The sequence below is a fragment of the Anser brachyrhynchus genome (genome assembly GCF_964034855.1).
Source record: "Anser brachyrhynchus genome assembly, chromosome: 2".
NCBI lineage: Eukaryota > Metazoa > Chordata > Aves > Anseriformes > Anatidae > Anser > Anser brachyrhynchus.
Window position 1 is genome coordinate 59,346,962 of NC_137695.1, and position 24,521 is coordinate 59,371,482.

Sequence of the window (24,521 nt, forward strand, 5' to 3'; positions counted from 1 at the left end):
CTTGCTTATCGTTACAAATGCAGGTATTGTCTCTCCTGTAACTCCGACCAGAGGTGATGGCTAACATACTGAAACAAGTGTGCTACCAAAATGGGCAGTCCTGCTCCAAATCATGAACTCCTTCTCCTCCCTTGCAGCAAGTTTTGTGATGCTACTGCCGCACAAACCTCTGCTGAACCAAAGGAAAACTATTCTTTCGCTTTTTCTCATCCTCTTTTTGGTGACTTTAGTTCTCCATCACACCAGCGGGTTGATCTGATTCCTCCGCAGCCGCGTGATAACCAGACCTGTAGGAGCACGCAGCCGGCAAAGGGGTTAGGAAGCACCCTCGTCAGAGACAGCCCACCCTGCATTAGATCAGGTACAGATTAGAAACCACTTCTTGCTAATTCCTCTCCTACAAATCTGCCAGACTGAAAGCTGAGTCAGAGAGAAAGAGGAAGAGATTTTTCGTCAAGTTATTTAAAACACGGGTTTAGTTAGCACCTATTTAACACAAAGCTGAAGACACACTTGAGAAGAAAGACATTTTTATCTTCCCAGTACAAACTTTTCCACTTAATATGCAAGAAGCCTCTCAAGACACATCATTCTCATTAAAATACACACTTCTGTGTCTTTTGTAGTACTTCACAAATGTCAGGAAAGTGACAACATCCACTATTTGAGACCTTATCTTTCTCTTGCCTTGCAAGTGCTCTTTCACACCTACAACTCTGGGTTGTGACCCCAGCCTCCAGACAGAGCTAAGATTTGTTGCCCAAAAGACACTACTCAAGGAAAGAAAAAAAAGATGCTTTTAGAAAGGGTTTTTTTTTTTTTTTTTTACCACTTGCTAGTCAGAACAGAGTTTTTATTTGCCGTAATAAATACTAATGGGATTTCAACAAAGCCTTCAGCAACACACACACATTGTGGAAACAGGTACACTGCTGAGGACACAAACTGATGTGGCACCTTCAAAAACGAGGCTGGCCACTGCTTTCTGAAGTGTCTTATTTAAATGGATTTTACTTCATATCACAACAGACTAGGAGTACACAGGCAGCTACCTTGGCTGAGCCAGAAATAAGATTTTTTTTTTTTTAAATTCAGTAACATAAGCTCAAGCATCAATCTGCTCCTGTCCATAAATTCAGCCTACACAGATGAGAAGGGCAAACCTGTATTTGGGCACACTTATTCCAGTTTTTCCTAACCCAGTCCTATTGTAGTAAACCAAAATAAGTTTGCATTAAACCAAGAGTTTCCTTGAAGCCTTTTTTTTTTTTTTTCCCCTCCACTGATTTTAGCTAAGACCATTTTAAAAGAGCAGCTTAAGCCTAAAGGCATACTTCGGTCAAGTTTAACACATCCGTCCAGACACCTGCATTAGCTGAGCGGGAAGTACCAAGATCAAGAGCGTCACAGGACTTTCTTTTTATAGAGAAAGCATGACGGAAGGTGCTAAGCATTTCTGACTGCTTTAAAAAAAAAGTAAATAGGTTTTATAGATGCTTTTTTCTGATGGGGAGAGGAAAACACCAAAAAACCCACTGCACAACTATTCATGCCTTCCCTTAAAGAATGCAAATAGCAGTCGGGCACCTTGCTTTTCCCTTCCCTTCCCGCAGCTAACACGAATCCTTCTCCTCAGCAGCAGGAACAAAGTGAGAAAGGGGTGTAAGCTCAGTCCTCCTGCCTGTAAATCACAGCCCATCTCACTGCTGTCAAGAAGCAGGGGAGACTTGCCAGCACCAGTCGGATCACGAAATGATTAATCTTAAGTAAGTTCTCTCCTGCCTTCACTCAGCAAAGCAATAGCTACTTCCCACCCAGCAGCAAGACAGAAAAATAAAAGACTGCCTAAGCTGCTAAGCCCCTATGTAATAAAACTAACATGCAGCAGAGAGTAAGCGGGCACGTCCATGCTAACAACTCCCTCGCAGAAGCTCTAGTACAGCCTCTTCCCATCGCAGGTTGATGAAAGGATCATGCTTCTCACCGCTTATGCAAAGCCCATAGAAGTTAAAGATTCTGCACTCCATCAACAGGACAGCATCAGTGGGCTTTCACGGAGAGGGACACCGGAAAGATAACCTCGGTGTGCACACACATTGAGACGTGCAAGGGTACACGCATTCCTGGAACACATATATAAAGGAAACCCTGACAGTGAATGGAAAAAAAATAACTGTATGTATATATCAGAACCTGTGAGGATTATTGGGAAGATGCCCACAACAATCAGAGCTCTAGCTGTGCCTATCATCATCAAAAGTTGGTGTTTTTTTCCCCCCCTTTAAGACTGGTGTTCTTGCCCATCTTAATGTGCTTGTTCCCACAAAGGCAAAAATCTTCAGAATAGCCAAAGATTTTAGGCTTATCTTATATGCTAGAACCTCTCCTGTTGAAATCCATTTACAAAAATAATAAAACGCTTCACACAGCAGTTATCCAACTGGGAAGAAGCTGGCCAACTTTGCGTTTTATTTAGATGAATCTTACATGACAGACTGTCACAAGTGCTTGAATTTTATTTAAAGTTAAAACATTTTGCTGGTCACATTACATGTCTGTTCTTCTGTTCTTTAAGAAAAAAAGGCATTTGACTCATTTGTAGTATCTCCCATCTGACAAGTTAACAATAATTACATTCACCATTTTTTTCCAACCATCCAATTATCAATATTTCTATCAGCATACACATTATAATTTCTAGTAATGAGAAACTGAGCATGCAGAAACTAGTTCCGGGGTTGCTTTGGACACACTAGAGGCCAACCAGAAGCTTAGGTAGCTAAAATTATTTGACAGTTTTCAAGAGCAAGGCTACCCAGCAAGCTACAAACTGAGCTGCCCTCAGCAGAAGTGACTCTACAACTCCTCCTGGACTACCACCAGCAGCATCCTCTGCTGGGCTTCAACAGCTCAGACCAGCTCTTCCCATCCACGAGCTCAGCGTCAGCCACCCAGCTTAGCCTGGCACACCTGCAGCTGCAGGAGAGGAACAAAAAGCACTCGTTCTGAGAAGCAACCCACCAGGAAATAGCACGGTGCCCACATTCAGGCTAAAAACTAGCTCACTTAATCATACAGGGGGGGGGGGGGGAGGAAGAGGCTGGTTTAGTTTTATTTTTTCCCATCCCAAAGACAATGATACTCATTAAAGCCAAATGTGAGCAAGCCTTGGGATGCCTGAAGAAATAAAATCAGAAAATCTTGATATACACCCCAGACTACCAAACAGACATCATGAAGGCACTCAAGTCAGTCCATTAAACTGAGAGCCATCTACCTGTACAAAGCTGAGACAAAATACAGTCCTAACAGAGGAACTACATGCTGCACTAGTTAGCAGGACTGCTGACTGAGCAAGCATCCCAGCAAATGCTGAATGCACTACGAGCTTGCCAAAAATGCAGCCTCTTGGAGAAACATGGAGTTTCAGGCAACTGTGGTTAATAACACACTGCTACCTCCAGGTAGCTGAATTAATTTGAAGAAGAAAGATGGATGAATATTTAACAGTATTCATTTCTTCCTGCAAGAACCAAAATTACCTATCTAGTCATTCGTCTCAAGAGTTCCTCATTTTAGCTTACACATTCAACCAGACAATAATGACAAAGTTGTGAGCAAAACTTAAGGCATCTTTGGCTCCTCTCCTCACAGCATCGTCTTCTCAGAGCATAGTTATCTGGGTCTTTGAGTTGGGGATGTTTCTCCCATTGTAGAGGGGGGGTGGAAATAGGAATAGCATTGTAAAAGTCTTTGTAGTTATAGTGGGAAAACGTTGTCAAACAAGAAAACTCAGAATTAGTCCCTTTTTCCTGCCAACACGGCACTCTGGGTGTTTCTGTAATTACTGTATTTCAAGCTCTTCTAGAGAAAGGACGAGTGTCCTAGCATCAAGCGCCAGCAGTTTCTTACATGTAAATCCTGCTCTGATAACAGTGCCTTCAGTTGCCTTGGCGCGATCAGCCACCAGCGTGTACCAGCACCTTCCCCTCAATCCCCCTTTCTCGTCTTCTCCCTTAAATTAGAAGCAGCAAACAAAACGTGACCTCCCCAGGGGAGCGCGGTGCCGTGGCTGGAGTCCAACCTGCAAGTCACAAAGAAGCACTCCACACGCCCTGAATTTGATGTACACCTCCTGCTGAAGGAGTTTATTCCTCTCACCAGCATAAACAGAAGCTTTTAGCATCCGTTTGGACAGAAAATACATGCACATCTTATGAGTATTTTGCGTAATTTAAGTAAGGAGAACTTTAAACATCAGCAAACTACTGCAAACTGCTCTGAAGGGCTAAGTGGCTTTTTCCCCCCATTATTCAGATAATACTCAAAGCCATTTGCAAAACGCTGAATGAAAAATATGTTCCTCAGCTAACACTTAAGTATTAATTAAGATCATGTAGAAAGTGCAAATAGATTTAAAAAAAAGTAACAGTGCAATCTCAGATAATAGCCAGTACGGAAGTCAGCACAGAACACAGCAAAAGTTTCAAATACCAGTAACCTTCTAAACAGCCAGATGTCTCTGATTAGTTATTTAAACTCTCAGTGTTCTGTTTCTGGGCTCCCCCCCCCCCCCCCCCCCCCAAGACCACAACTTAAAACAATTTGTATTACTTCTTATTTACATCTCATTTAAAAAGGTATCTTAAGTACTTCCAAAAAAAAAAAACAACACTAATCCACAGACCCAGATGGCAAAACAAACATTCTAGATCAAAAGGGAAAAAAAAGAAAAACACACCAACAATCCACCATTAAAATCAGTATAAAAGCTTAAATAACAGCACCATGGGCTACATCCAAAGAAGACTTATGCAAATTACTTTTTCAGGCAGGCAGGATCTTTTTCAACAGAACACACATTACAGAGCGGAGACACCTGATCACACTGATCCTGGCCACGCACAGATGAATAATCCCCTCTGGGGAACTCCATCGCCCATTTCATTAATCGACATTTTGCCATTTGTACTTTCTGAAGAGCTCTGGCAGAGTCAAGGAGCGATCACGGGCCAGGCCCTGGGCCAGGTTTACAGCCAGGGTAATGAGATGCAGCCCAATTAACTTCAAAAGAGTTGCATTTGTTTACATTAAACGGCAATTCTGATCAGAGCATTTTAATGCGATGATAATGGATGACATAGTGGGCAACATACCAGAAATCGTTCATCTGTGTAGGTGGCATAAACATATAGTAAACACCGTATTCATGAATTATATTCATTACTGAAAACAGTAATTATACAAGCCAGCACTCCAGTTTCTATGTATGGGTTTGTTCGGATTTTTTTTAACTATTACTTCATTTTCTGCCCTAAACCCCACGGAGGGTTGTGCCTTGCCCCCCACGGAAGCAACACAGCTTGCTGCACCTCCCAGACCTGCAGCTGGCCAGCCTGCGAGGAATCAGGGCTTTATAGAGCTGCGAGCATGTCTCAGACAAGCCCACAGGCATCGCCAGTGCCATCTCAACAAGTGGAGAAGGCAGAGACCAGCAGCAGGAGCACGATGGCAAAACCACCGTGGGGACCGAGGGTGGGCATCGGTGCCCTCGGTAGCGTGCCTGAGCTTCGAAGGCAAGAGAAGAGCCAGCTCCCCGCCTCGCCAGCAGGCAGCTATGGATCTTCCTGCTAAAAAAGGGAAGAGTTTTCCAGACCTGTGACATAATTAGGTGGCACAAATCCCCTCTCTGATTAACGTGAGCTGCTATTTTGTTTGCTGTAAGTACCGAAGCCACGCTGCCAAGGCTCTCCAAGAAGTTTACCACGCTGCTCCTCATGCCAAGGCGACGCCAGTGCATGCCTGCCTTCCCACCTACGTTCTGCCCACAAAATGATACTCAAAAAATAAAAAAAGGAAAGAAAGAAAAAGCCACCTTCCACTCTCATCCCTCCTGAAACACACCAGCTGCTTGGTTTCGCTCGCAGGGCCAGCCACCATTCACCGATACCAGCATCCAACAGCTCCGTACCCCTGCCTGCAGCTCCCTTCTTGAGCCCACCCTGGTTGGCGAACCACCCCGTGGTGACCCAAAAAATAAAAATGATAAAGGAACGAAGGCATATCGCTGCCGGCGGCGACTCCCGGGGCACGCCGGCGGCGACACCCGGGGCACCCCGCGCCCCGGCAAAGGTCCCCGTCTCCCACCTAACCGCGGGGGTCCCGGAGCCCAGCCCGGCCGCCCCCTGCCCGGCCTCACCTCCCACAGCAGCGACAGCAGCAGCGCGACCCCCGGCTGCAGGCGCCTCATGTCGCCCCGTCCCCGCGGCGCCCCCGCCGCCTCACACACGCCCGGGCGCTGCCGGCAGCGCCATGCCCGGCGCCCAGGGAAGGGGCGGGCGGGCAGCACAAAGAAGCCCAGCACCGCCACCACCACAGCGGCTGAGGGCGGGGAGAGGCGGTGCCCGCCCCGGTACCGCCCCGCTCCGCTGCCCGGCCGGGAGGAGGCGGTGGCCGCCCTCGCCACTGCTTCGCCGGTGAAGGTTGGCGGCGCCCGCAGCGACATGGCGGCGTCTCTCTCCCCGCAGGGCAGCCCCTGGCGAGCAGCCCGAGCCCCCGCGGTAAATAGCGGGGGGCAGCGCAGGGGGGCCCTCAGGAAGAGGAGGAGGAAGGGGCAGCGCTGTCTTACGGGTGGGGAGCCAGAGCTGTAAGGGTGGGCTTCGCCCCTGCATGTGTACCTTTGGTGCTTCAGGGGGGCTGTGCGTTCGTCGTGGTCATTCACATGCTTTATTAATTATCAACAGCCCCTGGCCACCTTGTCTGAAAGGTCTCAGGACTTGCCTTGAGCTGAGGTGCACCCTAATGTCCTCAGTGGGCGCCGTGACAGATGGCTGGTGTAATTACGTCCTGGATGTTTCCTTCACCGCCACCTTGTCATGGTGCTTGGAGCCTCCTTTTCCAAGCCCTTTTCCACCCTTACCACAGCTAGACCTGGCGCTCCTTCAGGGAGGGACAGCTGCCCTTCAAATTTACGTGGGACTGGAGTTTGCTGAGGTGTTCTGCGTTAACAGGAGAGCTAGCTCAGTCAGTGGGAAAATATCAAGCTGGATATGAGGGGGGAACTCTTCACCTTCTCCTGCTGCCATCTGAATAACAGACCTTTCTCAGCAGCATTTCTGAAGGAGGTGTACACTCCCACGATCCTGTTGTGGGCTAACGATTTAAAAATGATTAGCACATCCTTGTAACACACATCTCGTTCAGCGCTTCCCCATTGTCAGTCTTCAAGGAAGAAACTTGCTGCCTCCTGATGCCAAGTTGCTCAGTGAAATGTCATCAGGTGGTTATTATTTCCGTATGGTGAACTTTGGAGGAAGGCTTCTTCACAGAGGCTTCCAGCTGGCACTGTTAATCATACATCCTCTCAGGCCCAGGTCATATGGTCTGTATAAGAGGTATCTGTACACTAAGAGATTCCCACACACTGTATGACATTATGTACTTGGAGGTAACCGGTACAAGTTTTACCTGAATGACCACTGATTTTGACATCTCCATTGAGACGTTTATTTGTCTCTATTTGATGCCAAGCAGTCCAAAACTGCGAGGTGTTTTTCAGATGAACACACACATCTCGAACTGAATTTGCTAGAAGATGCCTAAGGAGATGTGACAGCCATCACTTTGTCCAACAGTAAAGGCTGGATGAGGTAACTTCTGAGCTATACACACAAATCTCTATAGAAGTCTGAGTTTAAAAGTACCACTTTATTTGACCTGGGGTATAGAGAAAGAAACAATGTGTTTTAGGTATCCTCTAGAGCAAGTCAGCTCGTGTTGCCTCAACATACAAAGTCTGGAATCACTTCAGAAAGGTTTCAATGTATAGAAGTTTGAAAAGGACATACACAGCTGTCTGAGATCTAACAGTTCATTGCTTATTTTCAGAGCCCCATCCTAGCATAGACTTTAATGCTAAATTTCCTTCCCACCCCTAAATTCTGTGTTGCGTGACCCGTGAGGTGATCTTTTAGAGACCCACCAAGTCAGGATGACTCTTCATGCGGAAACCAGTCTGCCCCATTTAGGGGCACCAAATGAATCTGAACATGGGGCTGTGCACAGAGTCTATGCTGCTGCTGCTGGCAGAAATTCTAGCAGGACCCTGGAAACATGAAGGCATGAAGAAAAGGTAGGAGAGGAATCTGGAATTTTGTCCCCTAAGACACCATGGCCTTAAGAGGCCAGCTCTGCCTGCACTTTCAGCTGATGGCCCTGTACCAAGCATGCCTAGGCAAGAGCCAGCTATCAGGTACACGTCAGTTAATTATGAACACATATAACCCCACCAAGTTTAGGCTGAGAACCAAGAAACCTTGAGAATCTTTTTCTAGAAAAAGCAAGGTTTCAGCTGGGGCAAGAAAGAAAATAAAAAGATTAACACTGTGGTGGTTTTTTTTGTGTGCGTGTGTGTTTTTTGTTTTTGTTTTTCCAATGGGAAGATTAGCAAGAGTAAGATAGAGGCAGCGGGCTGGAGGAAGAAGAAGCCTCACAGTCTGGAAGCATATGCTTCCCTGTGCATATATTATCCAGCCTAGATAAGGGTATGAATATCATAAGCTATAAAATTCTTTCCAGGCCAAGAGATAAACTGAAAAAAAGAAGAGCAGCTCCTGACCCAGGCATAAATGGTTTCAGATTTCATTTTGGTCATATCTTGGCTCCCTTAAGTGATGTCTTCTTTCATTTCCGCCTAGATTCAAGGAACCATCTTCATCCCTGGGGAAAGCCCATTAGCTTTAATGGAGTTAGAGTACAAATGAACTTAGCCCAGCATGTGGCATTTTCTCAGCAAAAGTGCAAGTTGCAGCAGAGCCCCTTAGAGCTTGTCTGGGCTCTAATGAACACTTTCTATCCACCACGCTACAGCTCGTCAGCAAGGAAGGCAGGGTGTGTGTGCTGTGCCAGCTTGACAGAACAGGAAAATGAGATAAGTCTTTTGTTGGAGGCAAGGTCCCTGGGTGAAAAACAGCCCCTTATTTCCCATTCTGATTCCAGTCTTTTTTCAGGTACAGTGTTCAAACAGCTTAATATTCCTGAGTGCCCAGGAACTATGCATAGAAACAAATATTTTAAAAAAAATAAAATCTAGTTCCATCAGTAGATGCTTTAATGAGACTTTATTTTACCTGATCAAGGCTTGCACTGCGGCTGGAATATTCACAACATCCCTTTCCTCCATGGATTCCTAGGTGTTCCTTAATAATATTGCCATCCTTCTTTCAGTGGAGGTACCAATATTAACATATTTCTTTTACTCAGCCATCTGTATTTCCTGAAACTTGAAAGAATATGATATACTTGAGATAGCCACTCCTCTCCCAATTTTTTTTTTCAAATAAAGTAACAGGTACAAAAATTACTAGGGTGGACTTGCAATACATATGCATGAGTGTATTTTCTAGACCTTATTTCTTCTGAAACAACAGTAGTGAATATTATTAAAGCATATAGTGCTTATAAACTGCTCTTTATTGAGCATTTTCTCATTCATGTTGGGACAGTTGTTTCTAATACTATTGAGAAATACTTGATTCCATGAGGGCTGTGTGTGAAGCAGGTAACAATTTTATTATAAAGGAATTCAGTATTCTCATTCTTTCCATGAACTGTAAATAATCATTTGTATCTATGATTTTGAATTTATTACCATTACCGTTATTGATATTATCTGCTTCACATGTGCTATTAAAATTAGTCAAATTCTTGTCTGTTTTCCAAACTCTGTGATTTAAGTGTAGAACAACCTGATATATATTTTGAGATTCTCTTTTATAATTATTTAAATGGAAATAGCCTTTATCTTTTCAGTAAAAGAAAGCCCTTTTAAATTACATAAAATATTCACTAAATGTCTCAGCCTTCCTAAATTGTCACTTACTCCTTTTGAGAAACTGCATTAGTGTTATTCATTTAAAAACAGATAGAAAAAAATATTGTATTCATGAATACAGCAATAACTCGCCAAGACAAACATGTCATGTTTCTGCAGCTTCTATATCTTGTTCAAAGCACTTTGTTTACCTATGTATTTTTTTTAATATCCTATGCATCTTATAAGATGTGAGACATTTTCTGAAAAAAAAAAAAGTGCCTTTCTAACTGTCTAGCAGAAGGAGAAGCTCACACAAAGGTGTAGTCTCTTGGCAGAATATTAGTTAAATTATAATCCAACTTCCTAGAATAAAGACTTTTTTTTTTTAATTACTTTCACCAATAAGTGCCCATCATGACTGACTTTAAATGAAACTCAAAAGAAAATCTGACTCAGGAACTTGTTTAAGTTTTAACAACCTGCTCCAAATTCGGTAAAGTTATCCTCAGTGCCTGCATCTTCAATACTTACATCTTTAGGACGAGTCCATGGAGGTTTAGAGACATTCTTGCCTTTCTTCAAATTGAAATGCAAATATTTATATGTCCTACAACTTAGTTTTAATATGGAGAGATATTACTGAGCTGATCAGCACCAGACAAAAAAATACCTGATTTGTATCTTATTGTTCCAATACACCCAAATAATATATTTTTTTAAATTCAATGCCAGCAACGTCATTCACATCTGCAAGGCACATGGAAAGCTCAGAATTCCTACAGTTTTCCATAACTACTGAAATTAAATAAAAATGATAAACTGAAATAAAATAACTTCCTACTGGACTGTGTTCGTCAAGCAGGTCCTGCTTGATGAACCTGATCTCCTTCTATGACAAAGTGATGCGCTTAGTGGATGAGGGAAAGGCTGTGGATGTGATCTACCTTGACTTCAGTAAGGCTTTTGACAACATTTCCCACAGCATTCTCCTCAAGTAACTGGCTGCTCTTGGCTTGGACTGGCGTACGCTTTGTTGGGTTAAAAACTGGCTGGGTAGCCAGGCCCAAAGAGTCATGGTGAATGGAGTTAAATCCAGCTGGAGGCCGGTCACTAGTGGAATCCCCCAGGGCTCAGTACTGGGGCCAGTTCTCTTTAATACCTTTATCGATGATCTGGATGAGGGGATCGAGTGCACCCTCAGCAAGTTTGCAGACGACACCAAGTTAGGTGCGTGTGTTGATCTGCTTGAGGGTAGGAAGGCTCTGCAGGAGGATCTGGATAGGCTGGACCGATGGGCTGAGGCCAAATGTATGAAGTTCAACAAGGCCAAGTGCCAGGTCCTGCACCTGGGGCACAACAACCCCAAGCAGCGCTACAGGCTGGGAGATGAGTGGTTGGAAAGCTGCCTGGCAGAGAAAGACCTGGGAGTATTGGCTGACAGTCGGCCGAATATGAGCCAGCAGTGTGCTCAGGTAGCCAAGAAGGCCAACAGCATCCTGGCTTGTATAAGAAACAGTGTGGCCAGCAGGGCTAGGGAAGTGATTGTCCCCCTGTACTCGGCTCTGGTGAGGCCGCACCTCGAGTACTGTGTTCAGTTTTGGGCCCCTCACTACAAGAAGGCCGTCGAGGTGCTCGAGCGAGTCCAGAGAAGGGCGACGAGGCTGGTGAGGGGTCTGGAGAACAAGTCTTATGAGGGGCGGCTGAGGGAGCTGGGGTTGTTCAGCCTGGAGAAGAGGAGGCTCAGGGGCGACCTTATCGCACTCTAGAGGTACCATAAAGGAGGCTGTAGCGAGGTGGGGGTGGTCTATTCTCCCACGTGCCTGGTGACAGGACGAGGGGGAACGGGCTAAAGTTGTGCCAGGGGAGGTTTAGGTTGGATACCAGGAAGAACTTCTTTACTGACAGGGTTGTTAGGCATTGGAAAGGGCTGCCCAGGGAAGTGGTTGAGTCACCATCCCTGGAGGTCTTTAAAAGACGTTTAGATGTAGAGCTCAGTGATATGGTCTAGTGGAGGACTTGTTAGTGTTAGGTCAGAGGTTGGACTCGGTGATCTTGGAGGTCTCTTCCAAGCTAGATGATTCTGTGATTCTGTGAATGTGAGAAAACTCAATAGAAAAAACACCACAGTAGATTGTATATTCTTTCATTCATTTCTTTTCCCTTCTAAGAGCTTGATAAAATTAATCTTACAAGAGTAATTAACAGTCCTGTTAATGCAGAACTTTTCAGAGTCCTACATTTTCCTCTGAGCTGAGTCCTATTACGAGCTTTAACAGCAGGGTCTGTATACTTCTCTCATGATGCTGTGTATTGATTTCCCTTATAATCGTCATTCTGCCTTTGGAGGGCAGATAGTTTATTAGCACTATCTTCCTCCTTTGGGATTCATGTGAAAGCCTTGTCATTATCCATGGAAGTTACACGAGCATGTTGGCATAGTGGTGCCTTTGCTGCTGTCCTGAGTTGTGTTGCTTTGGGAAGTTCTTTAATTTGGGTTAATCACTTTCTGCTCCTCTGTAGCTTGCTCTTCTCTCTGAAGAGTTATGCAGCCATAAAGGTCTCTTTCTTTCTCTATGGCAGAGATTTCTTTGTCTGCTCTCCCTTTGAAAAAGCTCTTTGCTAATGGAGTGCTCTCCATGCTTTCTCATCTGCTTCGAATGTCCTTAATTTGGTGAGACAGACTGTAACAACTGCAGGAAGGTTATATTTAGGTTTTGTGCCTGGTACATGTGAGCACTGTGCTTGATTTGTTACATTTTCTCCCCTTTGCTGTCAGGTACTACTTTAAAATTGGCTTTCTCTAGTTAGTCTGCCAGTGTTTTCTGCTTAGACCTGCTGCAGAGTGCCAGGGATACAGTTTCAACCCTTGTGTTTGAGTTGCTAACAGATGATCCAAATAATGCATAGGACTTTGATTATATTGTGCCCCAAAGATGCAGAAAATTGGATACATGAGCATAGCACTCGATGCTCCAAGTTTCTCAGCATAACTCATAAAAGGCTTTCAGTGCGCCATATAGAGGTCCAATAGCCTCATGAAGCTGGGGGAAGGGGGAACAATTCAATGGCCGGACATAAGCAGTTCTCTTGGGGTAAGGTAGACCAGGGCTTGTGGTTCCAACAGAATGTGTTGAAGATGAACCAGAAGGGGTAATCCAGCCACGGTGTGTTATTTTCATAATTTCTATGATTCTGTAAAACTGAGGAACAACTTATCACCTGGGAAGGTGGAAATTTTTGCTCTCACCTGTTTTCCCAGTTGGGCCAGCTCACCTTTGTGGCTGCTCCCATCCCCAACAGTTTCCCATTGCCCTTGGTGGTGGTATCTTCAGGCAGCCTCTGGTTCTTAGGTACCCTTAGGCTGCACTTGCAGGAGGCCAGCAGCACCTTCCAAGGATGCTGCAGGTTGCCAGGCCAGGTTCCCCAGCTGGCAGGCATTCTCTTCTGGCAGCCTTTTGGGAGACTTTTGCTGTCAGCTTTTTTCCCAGTCGGGCCAGGAGACGTTTGTGGCTGCTCTCACCCCCAACACTTTCCCATTCCCATGACGACTTCTCATCCCCCAAATGACTTCTCACCCCCAGGTCTCACTCGGGGACCCACCACCCGCAGCCGCTCCCCATCAGGAGCAGACATCCCCAAACCAATTGGCGACGCGGGCAGCGGCAGAGGGCTGCGTTCAGCCCCCACCCCCCCCACCCCCCCCCGCTGACCGATGCAGGAAATAAGTGCAGGCAGAGGCTTTGCAGGGTGGAACAGTTTATAATTTATTCCCGGGGTAATTAATTGTGGCTGCCACCCCCAGCCCGTCCCCAGGTGAGGCCCGGCCGCCTGCTCAGGCGGGGGGCCCGGCCTGCCGGCCCGTGCGGTCTCCGGCCCCCGGCTCCTCCTGCCTGACCCTATGCAGCCAGGACGTGTCCCCGACGTCGTCGTCCTGCTGGGACCTTGGCAGTCTGCGCCCCACCTGCCCCGCGTGCCAGGAGAAGCTCCTGACGAGCTCTCCTGCCATGGAGGGGCTGCGCTCCCTGCGCCGGGGCGAGACGCTGCGGGAGCGGTAGCTGGAGGGGCTCGTCTGGCGCTGCTGCTGCTGCTGCCGCTGCCCCAGCCGTGCGTTGCGCTGGAACCTCCTGCGTGGTCGTCGGGCCAGGCGCACGATGCCAATGATGTGCCCGCGGCACAGCGGGCAGGTGTCTCTTTCGGCAGCCCAGACGTGGACACACTCCAGGCAGAAGATGTGCCTGCAGGGGTCGATGCGAGCCGCGCTGGACATGCGCTCCAAACAGATGGGGCACGTCTCCTCCTCGGGGGCCTCCTCTGGCTGCCGCCGTGGCCGCCAGCTCATGATGCCTGTGGCCGCCGCAACGTGGAGCTGGTTTTCGTCTGGGGGAGGCTGCCCTGGTGCCAGGCACTCAGCAGCAGCCTGGGGTCTTCAGCACCCCCCGGGTCGCCGGCAGGACCTCGATGCCTTGCGTGTCGCTGTCTGGATCTCGACGCTCGGCGTGACACCAGCAGGACTACTGCAGATAGGAGCAGGAAGAAAACATTGTAGCAGCAAAGAGACATCAGCTTTCTAGGTTCAACCAATTGTCTAGACTACTGTAGCGGTAACTGTTCTGTGTATGGATTGCAGACATTGCCGTTAGAATGGCAAATCTGCTTGTGGTAGGTTATACATGGCAAGACCGCGCTTAGGACAGATGAGGCACATAGATGTCTATAGATTTGAGAACATTACCGAAGGACCTCGATGGCTCGGGTGCAACAGCAATGGCTTCGTGTGTGCCTCTCAGCACACCTCCGCCTCTCTCTTTCCTTCCAGCCTTAGGACCTCGAGCTTTCGATACCACCAGCTGGACTGGCCGCAGGCGCGCCGCTCAGGGCGTTTATAGCCAGCCACCTCTTGTGAGGCAATAGGGTGACATCACCAGGGTCTCGGGGTGCCCCTGTTGGCAGCACTGACAGAGATCACCTGATTGTTGCGAGAAAATGCTGATGTGAGATGGCTTCTCCATGCTGACAGAAGCCAAGTAAGGAGAGCGGTATCAGGCTAACTAAGAAAAGCCATCTCGGAAGAGACCGAACCCAAGAGTGGGCCAAGGAGTGGGCCCTAAGGTATCAAGAATAAAGTGTCACTTCAAATACGTTCAAATACGTGAGACTCCCATCAAGTCAGTGCTTGATGGGCACCCTAAACACATGCAAAGCACTGTCAAATTGAAGTGGGGACTTTCTGTGCTGCCTTCAAATTGTTTGTAGACAGCATGAGAAGGCCTTCTGGGCCAGTGGTCATGTGGCTGTCTGTTGGGGAGGAGGACAGCGCTGAACTTCACCAGTGGGGAACAACCTAACTTTGGCCAGATGGAATCAGGCTCGAAACTGAGTAAGATTTTGTTGGGAGGATCTGGAGGCCGTGAGAGTATGAGGGAGATGGAGCAGGGTGGGACCTGTAGAGAAAGGCATAATGCAACAAAGCACAGTGAACGTAAGCAAGATGGTGTGCAGGGGTGGAAATGACGTGAAGCAGAGTCCTAGTGGTGATAACACATACCGCTGGTGGCCTGCAAGCTGTGGAGTGGTAGTGACGTGGGGCAGATAAACGCATTTTGTGTTGTCCCATGGGAGAGTGAGAGCCTGTGATAGGCAAGGTAGGAGAAGGAGAGGTGGAGCCCTTTTCCCCTTACAGCCAAGTATTGAACCAACTGCTGCTGCCTGCCATCACTTTTTCGTTTAGTAACCCAGCTGTAATTTAAATATAAATATGTAATATTACAAACCACATTTTGTTCCAGAGTCTTTATTAAGCAGTACAGTAAGCTGCAAATGGAGAAAGGACACTGTCAGTGCCTACTTGCTCTCTGCTTTGCCCACCACTAATTTCTTCTGCAGAGCAACTTCATGATTTAAAAACATAATTATTCGCCCTATGCGTTAAAGGAACAGGGACAAGGAAATGGATGATGACAAAGACTGAAAACTAGAACTGATCATTGTCTGGAGCGTGTTGTATATCCAGACATGCTCAGGGAGCTCTCTACACACTAGAGAAGGTGCCTAGGGGAAATAATTCCAAGCACCAAGCACATTGATAAATGTTTAATTTATCCAGCCTTAGGACCTCGAGCTTTCGATACCACCAGCTGCACTGGCCGCAGGCGCGCCGCTCAGGGCATTTATAGCCAGCCACCTTTTGTGAGGCAATAGGGTGACATCACCAGGGTCTCGGGGTGCCCCTGTTGGCAGCACTGACTTGATGGGAGTCTCACGTATTTGAAGTGACACTTCATTCTTGATACCTTAGGGCCCACTCCTTGGCCCACTCTTGGGTTCGGTCTCTTCCGAAATGGCTTTTCTTAATTAGCCTGATACCGCTCTCCTTACTTGGCTTCTGTCAGCATGGAGCAGCCATCTCACATCAGCATTTTCTCGCAACAGTCAGGTGACCTCTGTCAGTGCTGCCAACAGGGGAACCCCGAGATTTTCATCCTGAATGGAGTCCAGAAGCACTTCACCTTGGGAAATGCATCACTCTTTGCAAGCAGAATCCCTGCAAACATCGAAGGGAACTCTATTAATAGTAATAAATAGATAATAATTAGTAAATAATTGATGCTGACATTGCCACTTACTGCTGTGTATAGCTCTGGTGTGTGCAGAGCAAACTGAATGGTTAGCTTCACTGGGAAAAGCTGCAGTGCTTTTTGGCTTCTTGATACCTGGCTGGCTGTCACTCCACTGTCTAATGCATGGATGTCTGATGGAACTGTAGGATACCAACACTTCTATATGTAGAAGCAATTCTCTGCATCTCTGGCTGTATCAGAGCATAACTGTCTCTTCTCAAGCAAATTTTTAACACAGCTGCATTCCAAAGTGGCTCTCCTTTGGATCTATTGTTCAGTGTTTGCTATCCCCAGAAAACATGCTTGTTTTAAATCTGTTTTCGGTTCTTTTGTATGCCTTGCTGTTTGCTGCTAAGAATTCAGTCTGTCTGCTAAAAAAATACACCTTGGAATGCTTCTTGGATCAACTGTACAATAGTTTTATTATTTTTGGGGGGGCTATGGCTGCAACTATATGTTCTTAAAGATATTGGGACACTTCAAATCTGCTGTTTTTTTCCTTCCTTGTGCATAATCAGTTGCTGTTTTGGAATGAGAGGAGGTAGAAAGAGATGGGATGATTGAGGTTGGAGAGACGGGGAGATGAACAGGGAAACATTTTTCTCTCAGTTTCTTTTCTCTTGAAGGATCTGATGTTTATACCATTCCTGAGTGGCTTTCAGAAAATTTCTCCTCCTCTATGGGGTCTGCACCTTCTTAGGTTTCTACCTCAAATGCTTCACCACTTTACGCTTCTGGGAGGTCTGAATGCCATGCAGCCCCTGCTGTCAGACAGAAGCACTAATGAGATACCTGCCCATCATAGCATACACCATTGGTTAACAGTGGTTGCTACAGAGGGCCATGTTAGGTTACCAGCTTTTCTTGTCTTTGGTGGGACTGGTTTAGTTCCATCCTGGTGTCCCAGCAGTGTTATCTTCCTCTGCCACATCCTGGCCCCTGTGCCCAAAAAACAGCTTTATGTCTGCAGTTGGGCACACATTGCCTGTTCTGCATCAGCAACTCTAGAAAATCCATGTCTTCTTTCCTATAATTCAAGGATGCCCTGGAGCGTGTTCATAGCTGGTGTCTCAAGGCTGGGCCAGCTGGAACAGAGAGCATTACAAGAAATGGGCATGGGAATACAAACGCAGATTTTAATGATAGGACTTGAAACTGACTGAGGGCAAGGCAAATACACGCTAACGTATGATAAGTTGCACTGATAAAATCTATTCTAGCTGAAAACAGAGTTGCCTGAAAGTTATTTAACAACGCACAGCACACTGCAGTAGTTTTAGGAGTGCTGGCAAGGAGCATCTTGGATAATAATACCTGTAGTGCAGTTTAAGTAGGCGTGAGATGTTGGCCATGCTGAACAGCATTAGCAGCTTCTTAAGGCCAAGTGAATAATAAATCACTGACTTCAACAGACTTTACTGTTTACCAAGTCCTCACATTTATATTTACACAATGAACTGTACTGACAGAATGCATCTTGAGTTAGTAGAGCAAACTCCTCCGCTGAAGGAGTTATCTTGATTTTCATGACAAGCAGTATGCATGGTTAAAGAAAATCAAGGTAGTTTGCTCATGCAGGGCCCTACATGCTTCAGTGCCTGCATGTATACTCGCCTGCGTGCTAGTGCCAGGGAGAAATTCTTAGCTCTGGTCCTCAGATTTCCTGAAGAAGGTAGGCCTGATGGTTAAAGATACTCCTTTTAAGGGAAAACAAAGCAAAGCAAAACAAAACAAACAAAAACAATCAAACAAACCACTATCTATCTATTTGAGCAAACCTAAAACTTTCTTGTCCCCAGCTTCTCAGGATCCACTTAGGTAGCAAAAGCGCTGTGTTTTGTCCTCGAGTGTTGTTTTCATGCTATAAAACAACTCTGAGACAAGTGTTTGGAAACCCTGCCCAACGGGTGAAACCCACATCCTACATGCTGTACTCTCCATTGACCTTCCTTGACTCATCATCTCTCTTGAAAACTTCCTTACCTGACTATACCTCACACAAGCATATGGTGGACCACCCTGTCCAGCGTTCAAACAACAAATCATGACTCTGTTACACCTTGTGCTGTTCATGCCAGCTAGCTTTGCAGATATACCTGCCCTGCATTTTTATCAAAGCTGTGTACCCAGACCTCGGCTGGTAGGTAGACATTTTATTAGTTGCAGACCGTCACATATGTGATAAGGAATGGTTAATCGTCTATCACCATTGACCTTCTGCTCCCTGTTGTAGCCCCTGCTGGATTTTCAGGAAGCCAGGAGAGATGCTTGATCCCCTCTTTTGGCTTTGCATGCAACATGGGAGTAGTAGTGGGAAAACATGGGAGGACAGGTGGATAGAGATGCTACTGGGGGAACCACTGAGGCAAATATTCCCTGACTAACAGTGTTGTGTGTGTGAACATATGCAGAGACAGCACATCTCAAAGAAGGTTGATTAAAGGTTAAATAATTTTCCTTTTCATGATGGACCCCATGAGACTCTCAAAGGCTGCTACAACAGACCAAGTGAAGAGCATCATTGCTGTTCTTTTTGCAGCCCTACATATTTTCCATTATTAAAGCTGTTTTGTTTTACAGATCAGATGCCCCATTAGTATTGTTATGATTTCTTGTCATTCTGACAGCAGTTGCATTTTATCCCTTGTGATTTCTAGAACACATCTAGTGTTGATTTCTTTTCAATCCAGCAACAGCATAATTCTCTTTCTCTCTGATAGCAATATGAGAAAATTGAGATTGCTGGGGGGATATTAGTTAATAAACACATTGTCTGTATTTCCCAGACAATTTATACAGTTTTCCATCTGTATTTAATGGGATGTTATTTCTCACATTGAAATAACCAGGCTATCAGGGTAAAGGAGTTCTCAGTGTGCTACAGATAGATTCACACTGGGGATTAAAAAACAAACAAACAAACAAAAAACAACAGGAAATTATTACTATTTTAAACGGAGAAGGAAACCCCCTATTAGGCAACTTGATCTTTTTCTTTGACTTAAAGCTGAAATCCAAAACCTGATTCTTCACTTGCATGAGTTTTATATTTATCCCATAGACTTCAGTGGAATTAATCCTAATTTACATTGGTATGAGAGGAATCAAACAAGCAGAGCCTCGTTATTCCCAGCTGTAACCAATGACTTGATAGAGCTTTTTATTCTTTGTCTTTGAGGATGCTGTAAGGGTTGAAAGGCTGTGGCATGGACAAAAAGACAAGATAAAGCAAAAATTACATGCTCCAGACTTCTTCACTCCAAGGGGCTTGTCCTCCCCAGCCACAGAGGATAGCTTTGCATTTCCATCCTGCCACTGGGTGCTTGGAATTATTTCCCCTGGGCTCCCCTAGGCACCTTCTCTAGTGTGTAGAGAGCTCCCTGAGCATGTCTGGATATACAACACGCTCCAGACAATGATCAGTTCTAGTTTTCAGTCTTTGTCATCATCCATTTCCTTGTCCCTGTTCCTTTAACGCATAGGGCGAATAATTATGTTTTTAAATCATGAAGTTGCTCTGCAGAAGAAGTTAGTGGTGGGCAAAGCAGAGAGCAAGTAGGCACTGACAGTGTCCTTTCTCCATTTGCAGCTTACTGTACTGCTTAATAAAGACTCTGGAACAAAATGTGGTTTGTAATATTACATATTTATATTTAAATTACAGCTGGGTTACTAAACGAAAAAGTGATGGCAGGCAGCAGCAGTTGGTTCAATACTTGGCTGTAAGGGGAAAAGGGCTCCACCTCTCCTTCTCCTACCTTGCCTATCACAGGCTCTCACTCTCCCATGGGACAACACAAAATGCGTTTATCTGCCCCACGTCACTACCACTCCACAGCTTGCAGGCCACCAGCGGTATGTGTTATCACCACTAGGACTCTGCTTCACGTCATTTCCACCCCTGCACACCATCTTGCTTACGTTCACTGTGCTTTGTTGCATTATGCCTTTCTCTACAGGTCCCACCCTGCTCCATCTCCCTCATACTCTCACGGCCTCCAGATCCTCCCAACAAAATCTTACTCAGTTTCGAGCCTGATTCCATCTGGCCAAAGTTAGGTTGTTCCCCACTGGTGAAGTTCAGCGCTGTCCTCCTCCCCAACAGACAGCCACATGACCACTGGCCCAGAAGGCCTTCTCATGCTGTCTACAAACAATTTGAAGGCAGCACAGAAAGTCCCCACTTCAATTTGACAGTGCTTTGCATGTGTTTAGACCTCTAACCATCCACTGAAATTAGTAACAGGAACATGGAGCCTAAATGTTTCATTGGCTGAGCTTTGTTCCTGTAACAATACTCCGAGTGAACTTATCCTTCCTTACTCCTTCCACCAAGCAAACATTTGACCTTTTACCATGGACCATAAATAAAGAGTTTGCATTTATAAATGATCCATCTTTCAGGAAAAATATATTCCCCTTGAGATCCTGAGTTCCTTAACACAGAGCATTAGTATTTTTGCTGAGAGGATAAACTTCATTCTTGATTGAGAAAACTGAAGAAAAGAGCATTTGATTTGATTGATACGGCTCTTCTGGTTGCATTTTATAGTATGTTTAATTGATAAATTTCATCCTCCTGAATATTAATGCTTATCTTATACTTGGCGCTCCTCAAGATACTCTTTGTTATAGAACTATTTGTTTAATACAATGGACAAATATCCGACTCCACCAAGAGTCTGAAAGTCACAGAACATGAGCAGCAGGACTGCTTTTCTGGAGCCTAGGCATGACAGTTTGTACACAATCAGTCCACCTTTCCTTTCTTAGCAAGTCAGTTAAATATGTTATGTTTTATTGGAAATGGTGTCTGAAGTGGCCACAGACTTCTGGTGCAGTAGTATTGAGTAAACAGGACTACTATGGACTCTCATTTGACAGTCTCAGAATACAGAATCACAGAATCATCTAGCTTGGAAGAGACCTCCAAGATCACCGAGTCCAGCCTCTGACCTAACACTAACAAGTCCTCCACTAGACCATATCACTGAGCTCTACATCTAAACATCTTTTAAAGACCTCCAGGGATGGTGACTCAACCACTTCCCTGGGCAGCCCTTTCCAATGCCTAACAACCCTTTCAGTAAAGAAGTTCTTCCTAACATCCAACCTAAACCTCCCCTGGCACAACTTTAGCCCGTTCCCCCTCGTCCTGTCACCAGGCACGTGGGAGAATAGACCACCCCCAACCTCGCTACAGCCTCCTTTATGGTACCTCTAGAGTGCGATAAGGTCGCCCCTGAGCCTCCTCTTCTCCAGGCTGAACAACCCCAGCTCCCTCAGCCGCCCCTCATAAGACTTGTTCTCCAGACCCCTCACCAGCCTCGTCGCCCTTCTCTGGACTCGCTCGAGCACCTCGACGTCCTTCTTGTAGTGAGGGGCCCAAAAGTGAACACAGTACTCGAGGTGCGGCCTCACCAGAGCCGAGTACAGGGGGACAATCACTTCCCTAGCCCTGCCGGCCACGCCGTTTCTGATACAAGCCAGGATGCTGTTGGCCTTCTTGGCCACCTGAGCACACTGCTGGCTCATATTCGGCCGACTGTCAGCCAATACTCCCAGGTCTTTCTCTGCCAGGCACCTTTCCAGCCATTTATCTCCCAGCCTGTAGCACTGTTGGGGCTGTCGTGCAGCCGCAGAGGAGCCTGCCAGCTACCAGCCCCACAGCGCCTCACCCAGGCACAGGGAGTGCAGCCCCTGCACAGCATGACTTCCTGATTCTCTCGAAACAACCCTAGGTTTCTCATGCACGTTCTCGCTGTCTCTGGCCAATTTCCACCTTCCCAGGTGATAAGTTGTTCCTCGGTTTCTTCTTGTGTCCTTATCAATGGTGGAACGCAAAAAGCAATGTAACTTTCCAAGACTCATTTTGGAGAATTAGAAAGCAGGTATTCTTTATTAACAGCGCTGCGTATGGGGGGGATAATTCCACCCAACACGTACACCTAAGGAAGACAAGGAATACTTGCTTATGGTACGGTGATATCCATGTTCCTGCAGTTCACAAGAAAGGACAGGACTTATGCTAATGGTTTCTCAAACCTAATTATCATATCGTCCCTCCTACTGTCGCAGGCACAGTAACCTCTGGAGGTCGCGCTTTGGGGGCTTTCTGATGAAGGCTCATAGTCTTCTTCATCTTCTCTCCTTTCTGTTTTGCACATAGTCATTGTTTAACTGCTTCAGCACTTTTGATCTTTTACAAACTCAGCTAAATTATTTAAGTTCTGCTTTGGGCACCGTGTTCCTTCATCAGCCAGGATTTTGTGGATAGAGTTGAGTCTTCTTATCACGCGAGGCCAATAAAACAACTGAGTAATTTAAACCTTTGTGGCTGCTCCCACCCCCAACACTTTCCCATTCCCATGACGACTTCTCATCCCCCAAATGACTTCTCACCCCCAGGTCTCACTCGGGGACCCACCACCCGCAGCCGCTCCCCATCAGGAGCAGACATCCCCAAACCAATTGGCGACGCGGGCAGCGGCAGAGGGCTGCGTTCAGCCCCCACCCCCCCCACCCCCCCCCGCTGACCGATGCAGGAAATAAGTGCAGGCAGAGGCTTTGCAGGGTGGAACAGTTTATAATTTATTCCCGGGGTAATTAATTGTGGCTGCCACCCCCAGCCCGTCCCCAGGTGAGGCCCGGCCGCCTGCTCAGGCGGGGGGCCCGGCCTGCCGGCCCGTGCGGTCTCCGGCCCCCGGCTCCTCCTGCCTGACCCTATGCAGCCAGGACGTGTCCCCGACGTCGTCGTCCTGCTGGGACCTTGGCAGTCTGCGCCCCACCTGCCCCGCGTGCCAGGAGAAGCTCCTGACGAGCTCTCCTGCCATGGAGGGGCTGCGCTCCCTGCGCCGGGGCGAGACGCTGCGGGAGCGGTAGCTGGAGGGGCTCGTCTGGCGCTGCTGCTGCTGCTGCCGCTGCCCCAGCCGTGCGTTGCGCTGGAACCTCCTGCGTGGTCGTCGGGCCAGGCGCACGATGCCAATGATGTGCCCGCGGCACAGCGGGCAGGTGTCTCTTTCGGCAGCCCAGACGTGGACACACTCCAGGCAGAAGATGTGCCTGCAGGGGTCGATGCGAGCCGCGCTGGACATCCGCTCCAAACAGATGGGGCACGTCTCCTCCTCGGGGGCCTCCTCTGGCTGCCGCCGTGGCCGCCAGCTCATGATGCCTGTGGCCGCCGCAACGTGGAGCTGGTTTTCGTCTGGGGGAGGCTGCCCTGGTGCCAGGCACTCAGCAGCAGCCTGGGGTCTTCAGCACCCCCCGGGTCGCTGGCAGGACCTCGATGCCTTGCGTGTCGCTGTCTGGATCTCGACGCTTGGCGTGACACCAGCAGGACTACTGCAGATAGGAGCAGGAAGAAAACATTGTAGCAGCAAAGAGACATCAGCTTTCTAGGTTCAACCAATTGTCTAGACTACTGTAGCGGTAACTGTTCTGTGTATAGATAGCAGACATTGCCGTTAGAATGGCAAATCTGCTTGTGGTAGGTTATACATGGCAAGACCGCGCTTAGGACAGATGAGGCACATAGATGTCTATAGATTTGAGAACATTACCGAAGGACTTCGATGGCTCGTGTGCAACAGCAATGGCTTCGCGTGTGCCTCTCGGCACACCTCCGCCTCTCTCTTTCCTTCCAGCCTTAGGACCTCGAGCTTTCGATACCGCCAGCTGGACTGGCCGCAGGCGCGCCGCTCAGGGCGTTTATAGCCAGCCACCTCTTGTGAGGCAATAGGGTGACATCACCAGGGTCTCGGGGTGCCCCTGTTGGCAGCACTGACAGAGGTCACCTGACTGTTGCGAGAAAATGCTGATGTGAGATGGCTGCTCCATGCTGACAGAAGCCAAGCAAGGAGAGCGGTATCAGGCTAACTAAGAAAAGCCATCTCGGAAGAGACCGAACCCAAGAGTGGGCCAAGGAGTGGGCCCTAAGGTATCAAGAATAAAGTGTCACTTCAAATACGTTCAAATACGTGAGACTCCCATCAAGTCAGTGCTTGATGGGCACCCCGAGACCCTGGTGATGTCACCCTATTGCCTCACAAGAGGTGGCTGGCTATAAACGCCCTGAGCGGCGCGCCTGCGGC

The 24,521-nt window shown here is 47.1% G+C and overlaps 1 protein-coding gene and 1 long non-coding RNA gene across 3 annotated transcripts in view; both read right to left on the reverse strand.

The window, feature by feature from the left end:
* Positions 1-6,520, reverse strand: part of VOPP1 (VOPP1 WW domain binding protein) — a 67,157-nt gene extending 60,637 nt beyond the window's left edge. The window contains exon 1 of one of the 2 annotated variants that reach the window (XM_080578362.1): positions 6,200-6,520. In XM_080578362.1, the coding sequence (XP_080434488.1) occupies positions 6,200-6,505 (306 nt within the window). In that variant the 5' untranslated portion in view covers positions 6,506-6,520. The remainder of the gene's footprint in view (positions 1-6,199) is intronic. The other variant, XM_080578363.1, reaches the window with a different exon arrangement.
* On the reverse strand, positions 2,433-6,193 carry LOC308188874. Its single transcript, XR_013945826.1, has 2 exons — positions 3,913-6,193; positions 2,433-2,976 (listed from the first exon to the last, which is right to left on the reverse strand). It is a non-coding gene; the product is annotated as an uncharacterized lncRNA (long non-coding RNA).
* Positions 6,521-24,521: the final 18,001 nt, after the last annotated feature.